The following is a 22,994-nucleotide window of genomic DNA, read 5'->3' as shown; positions in this document are numbered from 1 at the left end:
TCCTCGACAAATTATCCTTATACCCGAAGTTAAATATTCCAACTAATTGGGGACTTAAACTGTAACAAGATTTTAATACTTTATTTAATAATTACACCAGGATGTCGACTGAGTGTAACCCAAGGTTTTAATATTTTGTTATCAATTATACCAAGTGTCCTTGTACATAATTTCACCCCTGTTTTAATTATTCTAGTGGCTATTAATCCATTCCCGTGTCCGGTTAAATGAACGATTATTCGTACATATAAATACCCCGCCCATCGTGTCCGATCGAGTGTATATGGTAATTTATAGGGACGCCCAATTGTAAATCTTTATATTAACATTAACAAACTATCATTTAGTTAAACAAATATAAAGCCCATTAATAGCCCATAGTCTAATTTCCACAAGTGTCCTTCTTTTGTCCAAACCCCAATTATGGTACAAAGCCCAATTACCCAATTTTAGTAATTAGCCCAACATCATGATTACTTCGGTATAAATAAGCATAATAATAACTTAGCTACGAGACATTAAATTAAAAAGGTTGAACATAACTTACAATGATTAAAAATAGCGTAGCGTTACACGGACAGAATTTCGACTTACACCCTTACAACTTTCGCTAACATACCCTTATTATTAGGATTAAAATTAAAATTAAAATTAAAATTAAAATATAAATATAAATATATACGTTTAGATAGATGGATGGATATATATGTTATATTTTTACGATCAGAATGCGCGAGCTTTATAGGCAGTTTCTAAATTTGGGGCTCCGCGACTCGCGTAATTTTTGCACTGCAAACTCCGCAACTCGCGGAGTTTGCTTTTACAGCTCACACAAGTTTGGAGTCTTTCTTGCCGACGGTTTATAATATATTATATAATATATATATAATTATAAGAATTATTTAAATATTATATTATATTTATGTGCATAGTTGACTTGTAATTTTTAGTCCGTTGCGTCGAGCGTTGAGAGTTGACTCATGTCCCGGTTCCAGATTTTCGAACGTCCTTGCGTACAATTTAATATCTTGTACTTTGCGTTTTGAATCTTGTACTCTTGTAATTTCGAGACGTTTCTTATCAATAATTGGAACCTCTTTGATTGTATTTTGTACTTTTGAGCTTTTTGGTCGTTTGCGTCTTCAATTCGTCGAATCTGTCTTTTGTCTTCACCTTTTAATATTTAAACGAATATCACTTGTAAATAGAACAATTGCAACTAAAAGCTTGTCTTTCTTGGGGAATAATGCTATGAAATATATGTTCGTTTTTAGCATTATCAATCAAGTATCACAAATGAGAGAAAACACAGTTCATCGATAATATCAACGGAGTGTGTTTATTTGTGAGGTTGAGAGTTTTATTCTTATAAGGAGTGTAAAAGAGTGTACGGGAAACTTAGATTTTATACTAAAATCTAAGGGGCTTGGATTTGGGTTTAACTCATAGTGTACTTTTTCTTGTACTGGGTTCTTTTATATTATAAGAATAAAGGAGACACTTGGGGTGGACGTAGGCAGGGTTTGCCGAACCACGTTAAATCGTCGTGTAATCAGTTACTTTATTTGCTTTCTATTATTTCTCGCAAGTTTGCCTCAAACAAATTATATCCTAGCTTCCGCTGGTATGGGTGTGCTAGGCAAGTTGTCATAACAAGTGGTATCAGAGCATCCAGGTGTTTCGGATAATGTTTTTTGTTTGGAGATGGTGAGAAACGGTGGTATGCAATTTAAGGTGGAGCCATTTGAGATGGCGGGTGACGATTGAAATATTATTGAACATATGAATGTGTTTAATGGTCTGGTGGATCAACTTGAAAAAGTTGAGTTTTATATTGAGGAAGAAGTAAGACCCTTATTCTTCTTGTCTCTCTTCCCAGTTCGTATGATATTGTGGTTACTACTGTTCTTTATAGTAAGGCTAATGTAAAGATGGTGGATGTAGTACTAGCAATCTTATTAGAAGATAAGAGACGAAGATCCAGTGACCATTTTAAGCATGGGTTTGCTATGGTTGGTCATGGAAGGGGAAGGTTTGCCGAGAAGAGATCTAGTGATAACAGTAGGTCTAGATCAGGAGACGGCGTGAAGGGTATCCAGTGCTTCAAATGTAATGATTGGGGTCACTACAGGAAGTATTGTTCACTCTGGAGGAATGGTGAAGGTAAATCTGGGGGTTCATCGACTGCGGTAGCAGTTAATGTACCGGTGGGAGATGTTCTCACAATCTCCAAAAGTTCTACTTCTGCTCAAGATGAGGTCCTGATGACGGGAGAGAATTATGAGGGTTTATATCGTCTGGTGGCGAGTACAAGATGTACTCATGTCTCGAAGGTTTTGAAAGCGTGCATGCGGGAAACAGGTCGGGAACATGTTGGAACATGTTTGACCAAGGTAGACGATGGTGAGAAGGAAAATCCTACTGTGGTGGAAGAGGTGATTCGAGACTCCTCTTCGGTGTCAACTAGGTAAGTTGACAGGGTTAGTTGCACATGATTATTGGCTGTTTTATTTGAATCGAGGTTCAGGACCGAGGTGATTCATGGTGTGTGCAGCGGGGATAACGGAGGCCAATGATGAAAATACTAGGTGTTAGTATTTTTGGTGACGAAGAAGATAAATGTTCGCCAAGGTGGAGATTGTTGGACGGTTGATGTCGTAGCGTGGGGGTACGAAATAGTGTATATTTTATTAGGAAAAACTATTAAATACGATACATTTTTACACAAGTTATTTATTTATTTACAGATGGGATATACCTAAACCTTGCTACAACACTATAGGCAGTGTACCTAATCGTAGAGTAGTGTAGTTTTTAGTAAGTCCGGTTCGTTCCACAGGGAGCTGGCTTATTTCACACTATATTTTAAATAATTATATTCGTACAAAATATATTATATTAATAATATATAAAAGGGGGTTTTACCGTTTAATGACCGGTTTGTCGATTTTATATTTTAAGCGAAGCGTAAAGTAAATTTAATTAACAAAATAAAATAAATAACAAAAAATATAAATGACGAATAATTAAAGGTGCGATGAAATATAAAATAAAATAATTATGCTTATTTAAACTTCCGTAATCATGATGTTTGATGTGTTGATTTTTAGTTTATTCCCATGGGTTAATTGTTCTTTGTCCTGGATTATTTAATACGCCCGTCTGGTTTTTGTCCATAACAGTCCATCAGTCATAAATATAAAGTGCGAGTGTCCTCGTCAAATTATCCTTATATCCGAAGTCAAATATTCCAACTAATTGTGGACTTAAACTGTAACAAGGTTTTAATACTTTGTTTAATAATTACACCAGGATATCGACTGCGTGTAATCCAAGGTTTAATACTTTGTTAACAATTACGCCAAGTGTCCTTGTACATAATTTCACCCATGTTTTAATAATTCTAGTGACTATTAATCCATTCCCGTGTCCGGTTAAATGAACGATTATTCGTACATATAAATATCCCGCCCATCGTGTCCGATCGAGTGTATATGGTTATTTATAGGGACGTCCAATTGTAAATCTTTATATTAAAATTAACAAACTATCATTCAGTTAAACAAATATAAAGCCCATTAATAGCCCATAGTCTAATTTCACGTGTCGTTCTTTTGTCCAAACCCGAATTATGGTACAAAGCCCAATTACCCAATTTTAATATTTTTAGCCCAACATCATGATTACTTCGTCTTAAATAAGCATAATAATAACTTAAGTACGAGACATTAATTTAAAAAGGAGAACATAGCTTACATTGATTATTTATCGCGTAGTGTTACACGGACAGAGCTCCAACTTTAAAACCCGTAAAATAACCTTTACATTAACCCAAACTAATCTAATATAAAACTAACCTATACTATATATATATTATATATATTATTATTATTACATAGGGAGTATTATTATTATTATTATTTTTTTGTGTATTAAAACTCGGCAGAAAACGTTGATATTTATAGGACATTTCTGAAATTTCAAACTCCGCGAGTTGCGGCACTTTTACCCTTCAAACTCTGCGAGTCGCGGAGTTCGTAAATCCAGCTCACACAAGTTTGGATCCTAGTCTGCCGACGGTTTTAATATATAAATATAAAATATATATATATAATTTATATAATTAATTATATATTATATTATATTTATATACATAGTTAACTTGTAATTTTTAGTCCGTTGCGTCGAGCGTTGAGAGTTGACTCTGGTCCCGGTTCCGGATTTTCGAACGTCCTTTCGTATAATTTAATATCTTGTACTTTGTGTTCCGCAACTTGTACTTTTGTCATTTTTAGACGTTTCTTATCAATAAATTGAACCACTTGGATTGTATCTTGTACATTTGAGCTTTTTTGGACGTTTGCGTCTTCAAATCGTCGTTTTCGCCTTTTGTCTTCGCACTTATTTAATATAAACGATTACAACTTAAAATAGGACAATTACAACTAAATAATTTATATATTAGGAGGATATTGCTACAAAATATATGTTCATTTGGAGCACTATCAACGGTGGTTACCAACCACATGAATTTTGACATGTTTAATTGTGGCTCACATTTACAAGTCAAATAAGGATGAAGTTTTTTTTCACATGTGACAATTGTGAAGTCAAAATGGTAGGCTAGTGTGGCTACATTTGTTGGAAATGTTTTCATATGTGGTTTTCACATTAGGAAGGAAACATTATAAATACAAGGATATCTAGCTGTTGAAATCATCCAAGAGTGGGATCAAGTGATCCAAGGGAGGATCAAGTATCACAAATGAGAGAAAACACAGTTGATCGATAATATCAATGGAGTGTGTTTATTTGTGAGGTTGAGAGTTTTATTCTTGTAAGGAGTGTAAAAGAGTGTACGGGAAACTTAAATTTTATACTAAAATCTATGGGGCTTGGATTTGGGTTTAACTCATAGTGTACTTTTTCTTGTACTAGGTTCTTTTATATTATAAGAATAAAGGAGACTCTTGGGGTGGACGTAGGCAGGGTTTGCCGAACCACGTTAAATCGTCGTGTAATCAGTTACTTTATTTGCTTTCTATTATTTCTCGCAAGTTTGTCTCAAACAAATTATATCCTAGCTTCTGCTGGTATGGGTGTGCTAGGCAAGTTGTCATAACAATAATTAATAAGACGTGCCGTGAGACTAAGAACACTACTATTGTCCCTATTATAGGATTAATTTGGATTAAAAAAAACAACAGTGGTCTTAATAGTTTCTTTGAAATCATCAAACGGGCAACAACTATGGTCTTATATATATATATATATATATATATATATATATATATATATATATATATATATATATATATATATATATATATATATATATATAGTATGAAAGGTTATACCTTTTTGTAGGATCGTGTAAACCGGATTAAACGATCTAAGATTCAATAACGAGTGCGGAAAATCTCGTTATTGAGTTTTATACTCAAAATCCAATGAAAACCTTTGATCTTAATGACAAAATCGACTTAGATATGTTAAAGATCGACTAATATGAATGCTAGAACACCAGGGTATCGGATTGTACGCGTAGAATTGATTAGGATTTGTAACCCTAACAATGAACTCATTATACCCATTATATACACTCAGAACGTGCAACCGGTTGCTCCTTGCAACTGTGCGATCGCCTGTCTAACCGTACGGTTGCATGCCTGCAACCGTGCGGTTGCAATCCAATAGAGAAAGTTTAAATGATAAAACATTTTAACATGACCTTAATGAACTCGGGGACTAAATATGCATCAACAAACTCCCCCTTGGTCTCAGTTCATTATCTTAAATCACAAAATATACTTTCCCTGCAAAAACAACTAATCACACAATCAAACATATTCAATAACATGAGAATTAAGATGTTTTAGAGCAAGTTATTACAACCAAATCGAAATAAACCAGAAAATAAAAACGTTCAACTCCACAGGTTATGAATTTCAACAACGAAAGATAGACACTAAGCATGGATATCATAAGCATAGCAAGTTCGAAAAGCATGATTAAACTAAATTGTCTGCTCAGTATTAGGCAACTCATGAAAGATTGGGTGTTTCCTTAACACCTTGATATCATTCTTGCACAAATTTCGAATCCACCTAGGATCAATATTCCTGATCTGCTCCAAACTACCATTAGGATTATCCAGCATAATCACCGCTTCTTCTGTTCTTCCATCATAATACCACCATCTAAAACGATCACCAAAATTCTTTGGCATTTTATGAACTGGTGCATACTTCATAGTCTTTGCACATTTATACCTAACCACTCGAACTATGTTCCCAGTTGATTGATCAGTACGATAAGAAACTTTTGGAAACTGCGACTCTAACACAGACCAGCCGTACTTGAATTATTTTCTAATCTTAAACTGCATCCACTACCCCCATCCATCAGATTCATGATAGAGCAGTATCAATCTTGCAAGTTCCATCATCTCAAAATATGGGAGTGTTTTTATATCAACAGCATGCTTAAAGTAATCCACCCCATTCTCTCTACATACTGCAAATCAATTCAAATCTTTCAAATACGCCCAACTGAGAATCTTACCCCCTGTAACCTTTCCCGTTCGATCATAATATAACTTGTATTTTGGTTCCAACGGTACTTTCTTAAACCATGTTTTGGTGCAGGATCTCTGATACTCCCTCCATTCTTTGTTTTTCTGTTTGTTTATAGTATCAAGATTCTCACCTTATTTGTTCACACCAGATGACTCACCTTCCTCAGCAGTTCACTTCTCATCCACTTTCTGATTCAAAACATCATCACTTTGTTGATTAAAAAGATCAGCAAACTCCGGTAAGTCATCTTCATCAACACTGTCAGCTACATTCTCATCATCTGAAGCATCTTTAACAATAACTTCTTCAGCACTATTGTGATGACCCGGAAATTTCCGACCAAATTTAAACCTAACTTTTATATGTTTCCGAAACGATAAGCAGAATTTATAATGTTGAATCTCAAAAAGTTTGGAACTACATTCATGTAATCAATTACCCTTTGAACGTGTTCGACGATTCACGAACAATTATGTGTATATAGATATGTATATATAATATATAATAACTGAAAACATTAACAAAGTATTTGATATATATGATACTTTACATGAACGTATTTGTTTCGATATATTTATCAACAGAATTAAGAGATAATATCAAATGATTGAATTATCAGATACATTATGATATGATTACGGGCCAATGTTATGAGGTCCACTGTAATTTAAGAAATCTATTCTTTTTGACAATATTCGGAAAATGGTAAAGTGATCTATAAGTAAGAACGTGGAGTGTAAATAACTTAGGTGTTGGATATCGACAAGTTAAGTAACTCGACATTTTTCATTAAGATGATTTCATACGTTTATTAAACCTTTGGACTTTATCCCATGCTTCACCAACAGACTGTAATTTAAAAACTTGAAACCTATTATGAATATATATAATTCTACTTTTCTAAAATGTTTTATGATATAACGATTTAAATTAATATTAAATATATTTATACGCGTATTATACGTACATAGTTTTATACTTTTACTATACTTTAACTTTACCTTTACTTTACTTTTACTTTACTTTTACTTTACTTTAACTTTAATAATTCACTTTAATAATTCATACTTTAATAATTCACTTTAATAATTCATACTTTAATAATTCACTTTAATAATTCATACTTTAATAATTCACTTTAATAATTCATACTTTAATAATTCACTTTAATAATTCAAAAATCTATTATAAATAGAATTCAATAGGTTTCATTATTTCATAGAAACTTGAAAATATATTTCTCTAAACTCTCTCAATCGAATTACATATATATATTTACTTAGTATTATTTCAAGATATTATTAGTATACATAAAATACTACGACAGAGTTATATTCAGACGATTTCAAAATAAGTTTTCAAATGGGATAGAGCTAAGGATATTATGGGTTATAGCTATGTAGGTTATGGGTATTGATCGAGGGTATTGCTCGTGAGGTCAACCTAACGTTTATCATTTTCGTTTCATCTACGTACTTTCCTGCAATATTGAATCTCAATATTGATACGTGAGCACTCATAACTTAACTTTTATATTTCAATAGTGTATCCCTGACTAGTGCTCGAGTATATAGAATTATGCATGCTTGTACATTCGATATTGTCCTTAGATAGGTTTGTTGAATCCTGAATTAGATACATATGCTACTGAGATAGGGTATATGATATGCATGTCGTTGAAAAGCTAAAGAAAAATTAATAACTTTTCATTTAGAAATCGTGTGGGTTCAATGAACGGATTAAAAGATATGGTCAAATGAATTATTATTAATTTTAATATTTATTACTAAAAATTAATATTTTTATTGAAACTATCATTTTATTATTTTTATCATTATTATTATTATCAATATTATTTAATCAAATAAATATGCGTATAAAGATATTTTTACCACACGTAATATAATTACATTAATAATACATACCACTATATTTTTATGATATTAAGTGAATTTTATAAATTTTATTACTTGAGATATATAAAAGTATATTTTTATCATATATGAATTTAAATATAAATTTTTATTTATTAATAAATGACTTGTATTATTTAGTATAATAAGATCTGATAAATATATTTAAATATATAAAACGACTATATATAAGTTATATAATAAACATGTATAGATTTTGGAAGTCATTTTGGGTCAAGTTGACTTTTGTTGACTTTTGCATGTCGGTCTCGAGCATTAGGATTGTGATACACTACGACTTGACCTAAATTGTTAGACAGATATTGACCAACATATAAATATATATACTTAATATAGGTTCGTGAATCCGAGACAAACCCTGCACTTGTTCAGTGCCGTCATATACATAATTGCTACGAAATACAGTATTGTGAGTTTCATTTGCTCCCTTTTTAATTGCTTTTGCAATATATATTTTTGGGCTGAGAATACATGCGCTGTTTTATAAATGTTTTACGAAATAGACACAAGTACTAAAACTAATTTTACGTGGGTTTAAACCAGAAATATACCCTTAGCTTGGTAACATTAAGCTACTTGTCTATGTACGGTAGGCGCGAATCCTAAAGATAGATCTATTGGGCCTGACAAACCCCATCCTGACTATGGGATGCTTTAGTACTTCGAGGTTATATTAAACACACCTGATCTGGTGTACTTCAGAGGGTAAAACATGAGCGTTAAGGCTTGTTACCGGGTGCCTACAACTTATAGAATACTTTTATACACTTGCGAGTGTACATATATTTATAAACATAAATCTTGTGGTCTATTACTATTACGGAAATGATTGATTATGATAAACTAATGAACTCGCCAACCTTTTGGTTGACACTTTAAAGCATGTTTATTCTCAGGTATTTAAGAAATCTTCCGCTATGCATTAGCTCATTTTAAGGATATTATTTGGAGTCATTCATGACATACTTTGAAAGACGTTGCATTCGAGTCGTTGAGTTCATCAAGATTAATATTAAGTCAATTATAGTTGGATGTAATATGAAATGGTATGCATGCCGTCAATTTTAGATGTAAAGAAAGTTTGTCTTTTAAAAACGAATGCAATGTTTGTAAAACGTATCATATAGAGGTCAAATACCTCGCGATGTAATCAACTATTGTGAATCGTTTATAATGTATATGAACGGGTCCTTTCAGTTGGTATCAGAGCGGTGGTCTTAGCGAACCAGGTCTTGCATTAGTGTGTCTAACTGATAGTTGTTAAGATGCATTAGTGAGTCTGGACTTCGATCGTGTCTGCATGTCAAAAGTTTTGCTTATCATTTTTAGTCGGAAATCATCTACTTACCATCCTTAGGAAATTACCTGCTTATCATTCTTAAGTCTAGACGCGTTTTCCTACATTTATTGCATAATAATGTATAGACGAATTCTTATCTTAGCATATCTGTTACTGTGAACTTTGATTGACATCTTTCAAAGATTCCTCCGTAATTTATGGGATTTTGGTATTATATATACATATGTAAATTATGTATTGAAGAATACCAAATCTAAATTCTACAATCTATTTCATACCAAAAATTCTTTCCCTGATCATACAAGATGGATCCCTCAACCAGTTCGAGTTCCTCGGATTCCGACAGCTATGCCGATATGGATTTTCACATGAGCTCCGAAAGCAGCGTGACCGAAATGGATCAACCAATTAGCCATCATCTATTTTGGATGAATTGGGGATGAGTTCGTAATCTACTTAACCATTGGAGACAAGAAGAAGGTGATCCCTTTCATCCACCACATTGCCCTCTTGGCAATGAACCTGAAGCATTTACCGGCGAACCTGTCCGAAACACCATTTTCTCTCTCATTTCCAGAGTATCTCGTCATGATTATATACTACACCAAATTCTAGATCTTATCTATCCGCTCGTCCGAACCGACAATCACCCCGGTGTAATAGAAGAAGTCAACGAGCTTCGCGCTCGGGTAGTAGCTTTGGAGAATATGGTGCAAAGGTTACAAACACCAGCAGCATAACCAGTACCACCATCAACAACATCAACAGTACCATTACCACCATCAACAACAACCGCTTTGCAAACCTCAACTTCACAATCTGTCCCACGAGCATCGACGTCATACGCCATGTAGATACCAAGGAATACCACAACGATGAATTATTGATTCATAACTTCATTGGGGAAACATTCTACGACGATTATGTAATTTCTAAAGTTTAGAAATTATCTATCCTAGCCTTAACCATAAATCAAATGAGTTTAATTTAATATTAACTCATTAAATCTATATTACATCTTAAGAAATATACACATATATATTTCCATAAAGACTGTAATAAAATTCTTTTGTACAAAATATTAATTGTGAAATTTTTTTTTAACGGGTAGGTAATACCCGAGAGATACATAAATTCACAATTAGTATGTTACATTCTTCGAATCTGATTCAGCAAATCATCCATTATACTCCCTACTTTCACAACAATATACATTCTTTTATAGAAATCAAAACAACCATACTCATTCAAAATCTAATTACATATTCTGATTTTGAAATCTCAGAATTCGATTCAAGATATAACCGAAATCATCACTCTTAGATTTCTACATCTTTCAAAACTATACTTTGACTTCAAAACTGTCCTAGAACCTCATTTCTATTCATGAAACTCACAAAAATATTTGTATCATTCAAAATCTTAGAACATCATATGTATATTAACAATTACAATATGTGTTCAAACACTTCGAAATTCTTAAAGACATGCGAGATGATGATCCAACCACACATTACCCACTGTCATGCAGCTGAAAAGCTCTCGAAACCAAAGTTATAGTTTAACACGTATCCGTGTCAGATCCTTTGATATTTATTACCAAATATAATTTTTCAATCTCTTTTCAAAATAGACAATTTTGTCATAGCTTCAACAAATCACCTTCATTTGTTTATACGAATAAACCTTATTATAACAATTACCCCTTCATCATTGTTACCGGGGAACCTTTCATATCTCGCCACATTAGCAGTAAACTTATCAACAACTTCATTAACCTTCGACTTAAGCCTCTCCGAAAAGCCACTATACTTATTCATTAAAACCCCATCATGTACTTACCTACATCCTGTAACAATAATTGTCACACCAACTACTAGGAATTAGCAATCAGTATTTTGAATTTCGCTACAATTTTACGTCAAAAGTTATATGTATACATATAACGTCTATCTCCTAGACTTACATACTTCGAATGTGAATTTTCTGAAAAACATCCCAAACTATGAACTAGTTCTCCGAAATTGGAAAAATGCTGATGAAGCAGCAAAAACTGTAAACGACTTTAACAGTCAAAAGTTTGATGATAAAGAATAGTATGGTGGTAAAGTTGAGAAAAAGAGAAGGTTTGAAACTGGAAAACGGATTGAGCAGACCATGAAGGAGGCTGTGGACAAATCACAAAGACTAATCCTGCCTTCAAAGGATCCAAATGATTCAGTGTCTACTGAAATCGTTAGCAAACACCTTACTTCTTATTCTAAACCTTCACAGACAAATCTTCTTCATCATCCATCTATGTTAAGAATTCTAAGATATCATCGTATCTTTTATTATAAATATCTTCGATATTCCTGAAGATATTTTCACAACTATTCTTATCCGAAATCTTCTATCTATTCGCAATATCTGCGTTACAACATAAAAAGAAACTGTGTTAGTTTCTAAATTCTGAAGAAGAAAAAAAATTCGAATTTAAAATAGGAATGTTTTTGAAGTAGTGTTGGGAACTGAAGCATGAGTTAGTATAATATACTGACACTTGATCAATGTGATTATATTACAGTAAGTCATACTGAGTTTCTAATGGAACGTGATGATTCACAGAACATACCGTCATCATGTACTATTTACACGACTCTTACATTCTACCCAATTTCCAAATATATTAAGAACATATCATCTTGATAGCTCTATATTTTCGGATATTCTGGTAATTTGCCAAATCAAGATCGTGCCATTACGATTTTCTTCTTGGAACATTAACTATGTTCATCCAAAAATTCATATCTACAAATTCTGGACCATTATCCGCTTGACTTAAGGTCGGGAAGAGAAAACGAAAGCATGAAGCTCCGAAATATAATGGAGAATATAAAGCCCGATAACAACCCCGAAATTACAAACCTAGTATATCAATGCGTATAGCAATATAAAGACACGGGAGAATGAAAAACACAATAACCCCAAGGTAATGGTAGAAGAAAATAACTTCCTCCGGTAGTAGATGAAAAAGAAGAATGACAGATATGAAAGTTAAGAGTATATCAAGAATCAATACTGGATGAAGCATATTAATGAATGCTTTAAAGTATGAATTGGGGAGAAAGACTAGAAGGTGAGAGCTGTGGAAATAAAGAAACGAAGGGGGTGGATTTATAGTAAAATATCAGACAGAGAAATCGAGACAGATTATCGCATTTAATCAAATAAGATCCTGATTTCCTTAATCGCCCAAGAACCAAATCTTTTTGCAAAGATTTTCTTTAAATTCCGTGAATTCCAGAAATCAATCATAACTACGTCATCGGTTAAAACGAATATACGTTTACTCATTTCACTCTCTTGCGATAGCTTCACTTATACTCTTCGCGTAATCAAATCGTTTTATCTATATTACTCAATGATGATAAAACTCTATTTATAAACTCATATTCGTCATGAAAACATTTTTAAAGTTAGCCATGATGACCTCGATCAAATTTCGGGACGAAATTTCTTTAACGGGTAGGTACTGTGACGACCCGGAAATTTCCGACCAAATTTAAACCTAACTTTTATATGTTTCCGAAACGATAAGCAGAATTTATAATGTTGAATCTCAAAAAGTTTGGAACTACATTCATGTAATCAATTACCCTTTGAACGTGTTCGACGATTCACGAACAATTATGTGTATATAGATATGTATATATAATATATAATAACTGAAAACATTAACAAAGTATTTGATATATATGATACTTTACATGAACGTATTTGTTTCGATATATTTATCAACAGAATTAAGAGATAATATCAAATGATTGAATTATCAGATACATTATGATATGATTACGGGCCAATGTTATGAGGTCCACTGTAATTTAAGAAATCTATTCTTTTTGACAATATTCGGAAAATGGTAAAGTGATCTATAAGTAAGAACGTGGAGTGTAAATAACTTAGGTGTTGGATATCGACAAGTTAAGTAACTCGACATTTTTCATTAAGATGATTTCATACGTTTATTAAACCTTTGGACTTTATCCCATGCTTCACCAACACACTGTAATTTAAAAACTTGAAACCTATTATGAATATATATAATTCTACTTTTCTAAAATGTTTTATGATATAACGATTTAAATTAATATTAAATATATTTATACGCGTATTATACGTACATAGTTTTATACTTTTACTATACTTTAACTTTACTTTTACTTTACTTTTACTTTACTTTTACTTTACTTTAACTTTAATAATTCATACTTTAATAATTCACTTTAATAATTCATACTTTAATAATTCACTTTAATAATTCATACTTTAATAATTCACTTTAATAATTCATACTTTAATAATTCACTTTAATAATTCATACTTTAATAATTCACTTTAATAATTCATACTTTAATAATTCACTTTAATAATTCAAAAATCTATTATAAATAGAATTCAATAGGTTTTATTATTTCATAGAAACTTGAAAATATATTTCTCTAAACTCTCTCAATCGAATTACATATATATATTTACTTAGTATTATTTCAAGATATTATTAGTATACATAAAATACTACGACAGAGTTATATTCGGAAGATTTCAAAATAAGTTTTCAAATGGGATAGAGCTAAGGATATTATGGGTTATAGCTATGGAGGTTATGGGTATTGATCTAGGGTATTGCTCGTGAGGTCAACCTAACGTTTATCATTTTCGTTTCGTCTACGTACTTTCCTGCAATATTGAATCTCAATATTGATACGTGAGCACTCATAACTTAACTTTTATATTTCAATAGTGTATCCCTGACTAGTGCTCGAGTATATAGGATTATGCATGCTTGTACATTCGATATTGTCCTTAGATAGGTTTGTTGAATCCTGAATTAGATACATATGCTACTGAGATAGGGTATATGATATGCATGTCGTTGAAAAGCTAAAGAAAAATTAATAACTTTTCATTTAGAAATCGTGTGGGTTCAATGAACGGATTAAAAGATATGGTCAAATGAATTATTATTAATTTTAATATTTATTACTAAAAATTAATATTTTTATTGAAACTATCATTTTATTATTTTTATCCTTATTATTATTATCAATATTATTTAATCAAATAAATATGCGTATAAAGATATTTTTACCACACGTAATATAATTACATTAATAATACATACCACTATATTTTTATGATATTAAGTGAATTTTATAAATTTTATTACTTGAGATATATAAAAGTATATTTTTATCATATATGAATTTAAATATAAATTTTTATTTATTAATAAATGACTTGTATTATTTAGTATAATAAGATCTGATAAATATATTTAAATATATAAAATGACTATATATAAGTTATATAATAAACATGTATAGATTTTGGAAGTCATTTTGGGTCAAGTTGACTTTTGTTGACTTTTGCATGTCGGTCTCGAGCATTAGGATTGTGATACACTACGACTTGACCTAAATTGTTAGACAGATATTGACCAACATATAAATATATATACTTAATATAGGTTCGTGAATCCGAGACAAACCCTGCACTTGTTCAGTGCCGTCATATACATAATTGCTATGAAATACAGTATTGTGAGTTTCATTTGCTCCCTTTTTAATTGCTTTTGTAATATATATTTTTGGGCTGAGAATACATGCGCTGTTTTATAAATGTTTTACGAAATAGACACAAGTACTAAAACTAATTTTACGTGGGTTTAAACCAGAAATATACCCTTAGCTTGGTAACATTAAGCTACTTGTCTATGTACGGTAGGCGCGAATCCTAAAGATAGATCTATTGGGCCTGACAAACCCCATCCTGACTATGGGATGCTTTAGTACTTCGAGGTTATATTAAACACACCTGATCTGGTGTACTTCAGAGGGTAAAACATGAGCGTTAAGGCTTGTTACCGGGTGCCTACAACTTATAGAATACTTTTATACACTTGCGAGTGTACATATATTTATAAACATAAATCTTGTGGTCTATTACTATTACGGAAATGATTGATTATGATAAACTAATGAACTCACCAACCTTTTGGTTGACACTTTAAAGCATCTTTATTCTCAGGTATTAAAGAAATCTTCCGCTGTGCATTAGCTCATTTTAAGGATATTATTTGGAGTCATTCATGACATACTTTGAAAGACGTTGCATTCGAGTCGTTGAGTTCATCAAGATTAATATTAAGTCAATTATAGTTGGATGTAATATGAAATGGTATGCATACCGTCAATTTTAGATGTAAAGAAAGTTTGTCTTTTAAAAACGAATGCAATGTTTGTAAAACGTATCATATAGAGGTCAAACACCTCGCGATGTAATCAACTATTGTGAATCGTTTATAATGTATATGAACGGGTCCTTTCAACTATCATCACCTGAATGCCTCTTCTCACGTGTACCAGCAGTATTTGGAGCCTTTTCAACAGCAATCAACTTATCTACCTCTATACCAAACATTCTAGCTACCTCTTCATCTGTCATCGTATGTACAATTTCCCCCTCCTCCACATCATAGTCTAGCGATCTAATCACTGTACCTTTATGGTCCAAAAAATATGTTAACTTATGAATATTAGCAGACAGAGGTTTAGGAAAATGTACCTCCTGTATCTAACTTACGTTCTCAGTCCCCTCTGATGAAGAGTCTGAAGAGTATTCACTTTCGGTAGAGAGGAGATCATCATCAATATGCTCCATCTTCAAACGAATTGACCCATCTTGAGGATCAGCCATTAACTTACCCTTAAACCTCCTATCATGATGATCCAACTATCTATTCCTCTTAGCCTGTTTTTTTGTTAACTGTTTCAGGTCAGCAGCTAACTTCTGCGACTTCTCAAGTTCAGAGTCAGAGAGTCCACTTTAGCTTGTAACTCGCTCACCTCCTTCTTTTTGTCTTTATTCTTCTTTATCACATCATCAACCTTATTAACCAGATTGAGCACAGTAGCATAGAGAGTAACAAATGCAGGATTAGCATTTGCAAGAGCCAATGAACTACCCTCCTGTGTAGAAGCAGCTGGAGATGTTGTGACTTGTTAAGTAGGTTGAGTAGACGGTACTGGAGGTGCCTGAGCATGTTGAGTAGGAGGCACCTCAGCTCTTTGAGTAGCAGAAGCCCCTCCTGAAGGATCAACAGCCCATCTCACATGACCTCTCTTTCTTTTCGGCCTTCTCATAGGTTCATCCACCTGAATTTCTTTTCTTTTTAAAGACATCAATAACTCACCACCTTCAGTCACCTAATCTTCCAAACTATCAGCTGTTCGACCTGAGTGAGAACCAACCTCGACAACCTCATCTTCATCCTCCATTTTAGCATGATCAGGAATAATATCCTCTTTGTCAGAATCACTATCCTCATTCCTCCACATCCTTGGGTTCCTTGCCACATAGTCAGCCTTTTTCAAATGACCAAACAAAGGACGGTTTGGTGGTGCCACTTTACCCTTGTAATAAATCATACGCCTCACCAATTCATTTATCATAACGTTCAGCTTAATGAGGTCCTTATCCTCCTTGATAAGCTCGGTATGCTGAGAATTGATAACAAGCTGGAGAAATCGGGGATAAAGCAGATAAGGATCAGACTTAAACTTGCTGTTCTCGATCATGTAATCAAAAATAACCTCAGAGAAGTTAAATAGAAGATTCAGAATTAAAGCCACCATCATAGATTGCATCACGAAATTCAAATCATCATGACCTTCCCTTCTCGAGCTCAAACATTGGATGATAACATGAGCTAAGTATTTAAAAGTTGGACAGAAACCTGACTTCAACACTTTTGACTTTTTCAAGTCCCCAGAATACTTGCATCTCTGGAAACTGCCTTTGACAAGTCCCAAATTCAGCCTAGTTTTCATATCCGCTGCACAATGAAAGTTTAACAGCCTCCTAAAATGCCCTTCAGTAATAACAATAGGCTTACCTTGAACAACACTGTTTAGCACATCAACTCTCCGTTCACCATCCATGGCCTTAGACAAAGTAACATTCTTCCAAAACTCACGTGGATGAGAAACATAAGCTGGCACATCAATAGTGATAGCCGTGTAGATATGAGAACGCTGAAGAAACTCCATAATCCCATGATAGTCAGCTAAAGATTCAATCTTATTCAAGTTTGCAAGCATGTTGTTGTAGGGTCCTACCTGCAATTCATTGTTATGCTCAGAAGCTTTCTTAGATCGAGACTTTGTAACCCTTCGTGGTTTAGACTTCTTTTCAGCACGTGGCTGACCAGAAACCGAACCGGTAGCCCTGGCAGTAGGAACATCTGAAATAGGAGTCCCAGACATATCTGAAATACACAGCCACAATATCGCAAACACAAAAAAATTATTAGCTAAAACTCAAAATTAGGGTTTTTGACGAGTACCCGTACGGTTGCAAGAGGAACCGTACGGGTATGGCCTATTTCATACGGATGCACCAATGCCTGTTTAGTTTTTGAATCTGCTGTGCAACCGTGCGGATGCACAAAATAGTACCTGGTTGTAAGCACAACCGTGCGGTTGCAAGGTGCAACCGTCCGGTTGCATTCATCTGGACTTTAGGGTTTTCAAAACCCAAATCCACCAAAACGAGTATTGATCATCAAATAAATCATTGTAATAGAATCTAATACCTCCGATTAGCATGTTTAAAACAACAATTTTAGTTAAAACACATCAATACTCCCTGTATTGATCTTAAGTTCATAAAAAATAAAAACTAATTAAAACAAGAGATTTAATGGAGGAAAAAGAACCTGTTGTAGATGAAATTGATTAGTAACACGAGTAGAATCAGAAAAACAAGTTCAAAAACTCCCCTTAGCACTTTGCGATTTTTGAAGAATTTTAGACTTAGCCAATTTTGAGCACAAACAACCTACGGTTCTGAGTTTGGGTATTTATACCCATCCTGCAACCGTACGGTTGCAGGGTTGTATCCGGCCAAAAATTATGCAACAGTGCGGGTTCAAGGTGTACTCGTACGGTTGTACATGAAGTCCAAAAACCCTTTAATTACATGTATCTGGGCGGTTACATGGTGTAACCGTGCGGTTGCATTGAGTAACCGTTCGGTTGCAAATTAACTATTAAAAAATTTAACTTTTCATTCTCGTCTTTTCTAATCTTATATCTCAACCAATTCATCTCACTTACTTAAACTAGTCCATAAAATCTCAACTTTTACCCATCTTTACCAGATCCTAAAGCATTTTAACCTAAGTCAAATAACTTAATACCCGACTTAATGAACATTTCGTTTTACGGATCTCTTTCACTATCTCTTACATACTTGCTTACTCCCCTTGGTCCGCACATATGAAGTTTATGAAGTAACCACCAAATGATATGCAATAATATACAGTATGAAACATGCACAAATCTTAAAAACACACTAAATCTTTTTTTTTCCAGTTTATAATGGAAACTATGGAAAAATAAAATAATGCTAGCATATACATTATGATGAATTAAATCAATAAACTAACCGCATAGCGAATATCACAAGCATGAAAACAGATAAAACTATCAAGAACAAACTATACAGCTAACACAGCATAATGTCATATTTTTGTGAGAAGATGAATTAATCAACATTTTTCTTGGGATCAGAACTAAACTATATTTTGCAGTTTTTAACATCGTTAAGTTCATTCATTCAGAACTTTTTGTTCCATTTAGATTTTCAAGTACTTACACTTTCAGTCTTTGAAAATCAATAAACTTATCAGACTTTCCTCCCAGACTTTTTGATAATCACTTGTGCACATGGGTAAATAATCTTAAACTTAGACCTCACTTGAGATCGCACAAATTTATTAGGTAGTCAATTGAGCACAATATATTGACGTTGTCCGCTATCACCTCGATGTACTTTCGATTTGATTGAACAGGAACATCTCACGATGTTTCTAGCAACCCTGTCAGCCATGAGCTTCTACCTTAAACTTATACCTTTCGATTCAGAAGGCTTTGTTTATCTCAATTTTATTGCATACTCCGTAAGAACACAGTTACCAGTCGCTATAAACCCCATGCGTGAGCGGAAAGCTAATAATGATGGAATGATATTATGATTTTGGGGGTGATGGAATTCTAAATCAGAATATCCTCCAGAAGATATTCCCAGCTATCTAGATCAATCGGCACAACCCATATCACAGACAATAGATGTAACGTCCCTCTAAATGATAAGCAAAATCCTGGTAAAATTATGATTTCCAGGACAGACAGAATGATTTGAGTTTTCTAGATCTGAAACTCTGGCACTTCTCCCCCTCGGATATAGATAACTTAAATTGTTCTGATCAGCATAGCATTTGATCATCTTTCACATGTAGACTTTAAATTTCTGATAGACATGAAGTCTAAACTTGTATAGCACAAATTCGTTGTAATTGATGTGGTGCACCATCTTTATTTCTTTTTAAACATATATACATGAATAAATAACCAATAACATAATCCACACATTTTTTTCCTTTTTTTTTTTTTTGATGTTGCTCTTTTGCTTTTGCAAACTTAAACATAAATGAAGATAAACTTGAAATGAAATAACAAATACAAATTTAATGATGATGCACCACACTTAGAGATGAACCACACTACAATTTTAATCTTTGGCATTGAAGCAGTCTCCTTCAATAACTTTCTCAAATCGATGAAATGTCCGTGATACACAATTGCACTTTTCGACCCGTTCATAGTGAGAACAATCCCCTTTGGATACCTGACTAACCTAAAGCTTTTCGGCCCAAGTAATAAAAGTAAATAGAAACTGGTATAGGTTCGAACAGAGTAAACTCACCTTGTGGACTTACTTGGCAATCCTTCACTAGAGTATAAATCGTAGTAGGGGAGACCTCAACTGTCTGTTGAGTTCCTGAACAATCATTTCTCAATACATTCTCAATGATAGGTAGGTGACTACCGTCAACTGCTGTAAACCTTTCCGCGATTTTCTTGCCAAGATTATTTACTTTATGCACAAGTGATCCTCTCATTCCAAAATTCAATCCTCAAAATTTATCAACATTCATTAACTAATCATGTACTACTTACTTTTTACATAGAACGATTAACATGCAAGTCCAGTAACACAATTATTTCCCATTTTCACATAGCAACTTCTCATTTTCTGATTTTTCTGATTTTTATGGCTTTTTCATTTTTCAATGTTTTTGTATTTTCTGATGAACCAATTTTCTCAACTATTCTACTCAACAGAAAGCAAATAAACACAATATTTTTAGGTTTTTCAATTTAAAAAAATGCATAACAGAAAATAAAAAGATCATGCAAAATAGAAAAATAAACTAAGTATCATACAAAAATGATGCAAAATGCAAATGCAAATATACAAATGATACATATTGGATGGTTACTTCAATAACTCCCTGTCGGTCACAACCTCCGCCCTATCTTTCACTCCTAACACATTTAACAGGAATAGGAAACGAGGTCGGTCAAATGCTTTCGTAAACAAGTCATCCCTTTGGGTTGTAGTACCTATTTGTAGGACATCGATTAATTTATTTTCATAACAGTCCCTAATGAAATGGTACTTGATCCCTATATGTTTGGTCTTAGAATGATTAACTGGGTTTTTAGTAACAGCAATAGCAGCAGTATTATCAACATATATATGAGTGTTAGAAATTTGCAAACCGTAATCCTGAAGTTGTTGTTGAATCCAGACAACCTGAGAAGTGCAACTTGCTACTGCAATATATTCAGCCTCACACGTTAATTGTGCGACTGATGTTTATTTCTTACACTGCCAACTTACCAACCTGCTACCTAGAAACTGACAACCACCCGAGGTTGATTTGAAATCTCTCTTATAACCCCCGTAATCAGAATCACTAAATGCCGTTAGATCGAACCCATCCTTTCTTGGATACCATAAGCCCAAACTTGGACTTCGCTTCATATAACGCATGATCTTCTTTGCTGCTAACATATGATTCACATTCGGTTGTGCCTGATAACGAGCACAAAAACAAGTTGCGGACATGATATCTGGGTGGGATGCCGTAAGATACATCAAAGAACCAATAATAGTCCTGTATAGTGTTGGATTGACTTTTGGTCCTGTGTTTTCTGGTGTAATCCCGTGATTCACCGACAGAGGATTCTTGGCAATTCGTTCATCTTCCATCTTGAACAGACTCAAGATGCCAGCTACATACTTCGATTGATGTAGGAAAATGCCTTTTTCTGTTTGATCAACCTGTAACCCCAAGAAAAAATTAATGGCTCCCAGTGAACTCATCTTGAATCGTTTTTGCATTACATCCTGAAACTCATCAACCATTTTCTGATCGGTTGACCCAAAGATGATATCGTCCACATATACCTGTACCAACATAATGTCGTCACCCCTTTCCTTAATAAATAGAGTCTGGTCGATGACCCCTCGTCTAAAACCGTTCTCTATCATATAGTTTGACAGAGTAGCATACCAAGCTCTCGGGGCTTGGTGAAGACCATAAAGTGCCTTTTCTAAGAGATACACCTTCTCTGGATGATGTGGATCAACAAAGCCCGATGGCTGAGTCACAAACACAGTCTCCTGGAGAGTACCATACAAAAATGCACTCTTAACATCCATCTGATAAACTTTAAAACCTTTCCACGAAGCAAATGCCAAAAACATCTGTATTGCCTCAAGTCTGGCAACCGGAGCATATACTTCATTTTAATCAACTTCTGGAATTTGTTGATAACCTCGAACAACCAATCTTGCTTTGTTTCGGATCACGATTCCTTAATCGTATTTCTTATTCTTCAATACCCACTTCAGACCATATGGCTTACAGCCTGTAGGTGGTATTACCAACCTCCAAACACCCAAATGATTAAATTGTTGAAGTTCTTCCTGCATAGCTGAAACCCACTCATCATACTGCAATGCATCTTTGATGTCTTCGGGTTTGATTTGCGATACAAAAGCACAGTACGCATTCCTGAAGATTCTTCCGGTCTGATTCAATTGAGTATAAAAAGCAGTGACAACATTTGCAGAGGGTGTTACACGCTCGTACGAAGCAGAAGATTCACCTGTATTAGCACCTGAAACACCTGCAGGGTTAATCACATAATCATCAAAATGTTTAGGAAGAGATACCGATTGACCAGACCGTCGTAGTCCGCCTGATTCAGTGGTGTCATCTGT

The 22,994-nt window shown here is 33.6% G+C and overlaps 1 protein-coding gene across 1 annotated transcript; it reads right to left on the bottom strand.

Moving 5' to 3' along the window:
- Positions 1-21,581: 21,581 nt before the first annotated feature.
- LOC139849937 (uncharacterized mitochondrial protein AtMg00810-like) lies at positions 21,582-22,475 on the bottom strand. Its single transcript, XM_071839548.1, has 2 exons — positions 22,335-22,475; positions 21,582-22,175 (listed from the first exon to the last, which is right to left on the bottom strand). The coding sequence occupies exons 1-2, from the start codon at positions 22,473-22,475 to the stop codon at positions 21,582-21,584; spliced, it is 735 nt and encodes a 244-aa protein (XP_071695649.1).
- Between the last annotated feature and the right edge of the window lie 519 nt (positions 22,476-22,994).

Source organism: Rutidosis leptorrhynchoides, chromosome 5, assembly GCF_046630445.1.
Source record: "Rutidosis leptorrhynchoides isolate AG116_Rl617_1_P2 chromosome 5, CSIRO_AGI_Rlap_v1, whole genome shotgun sequence".
In the NCBI taxonomy this organism is placed as follows: domain Eukaryota; kingdom Viridiplantae; phylum Streptophyta; class Magnoliopsida; order Asterales; family Asteraceae; genus Rutidosis; species Rutidosis leptorrhynchoides.
This window is presented reverse-complemented; position numbering and strand designations above follow the sequence as displayed.

What these genes read in the sequence shown, in the direction of transcription:
- LOC139849937 (XM_071839548.1), bottom strand. Translation starts at nt 22,475, where the DNA reads ATGTTTTTGGCATTTGCTTCGTGGAAAGGTTTTAAAGTTTATCAGATG. An exon ending in ATCCACATCATCCAGAGAAG is followed by an intron (nt 22,176 to 22,334) that starts GTGTATCTCTTA and finishes ATGTTGGTACAG; the next exon opens with GTATATGTGGACGATATCAT.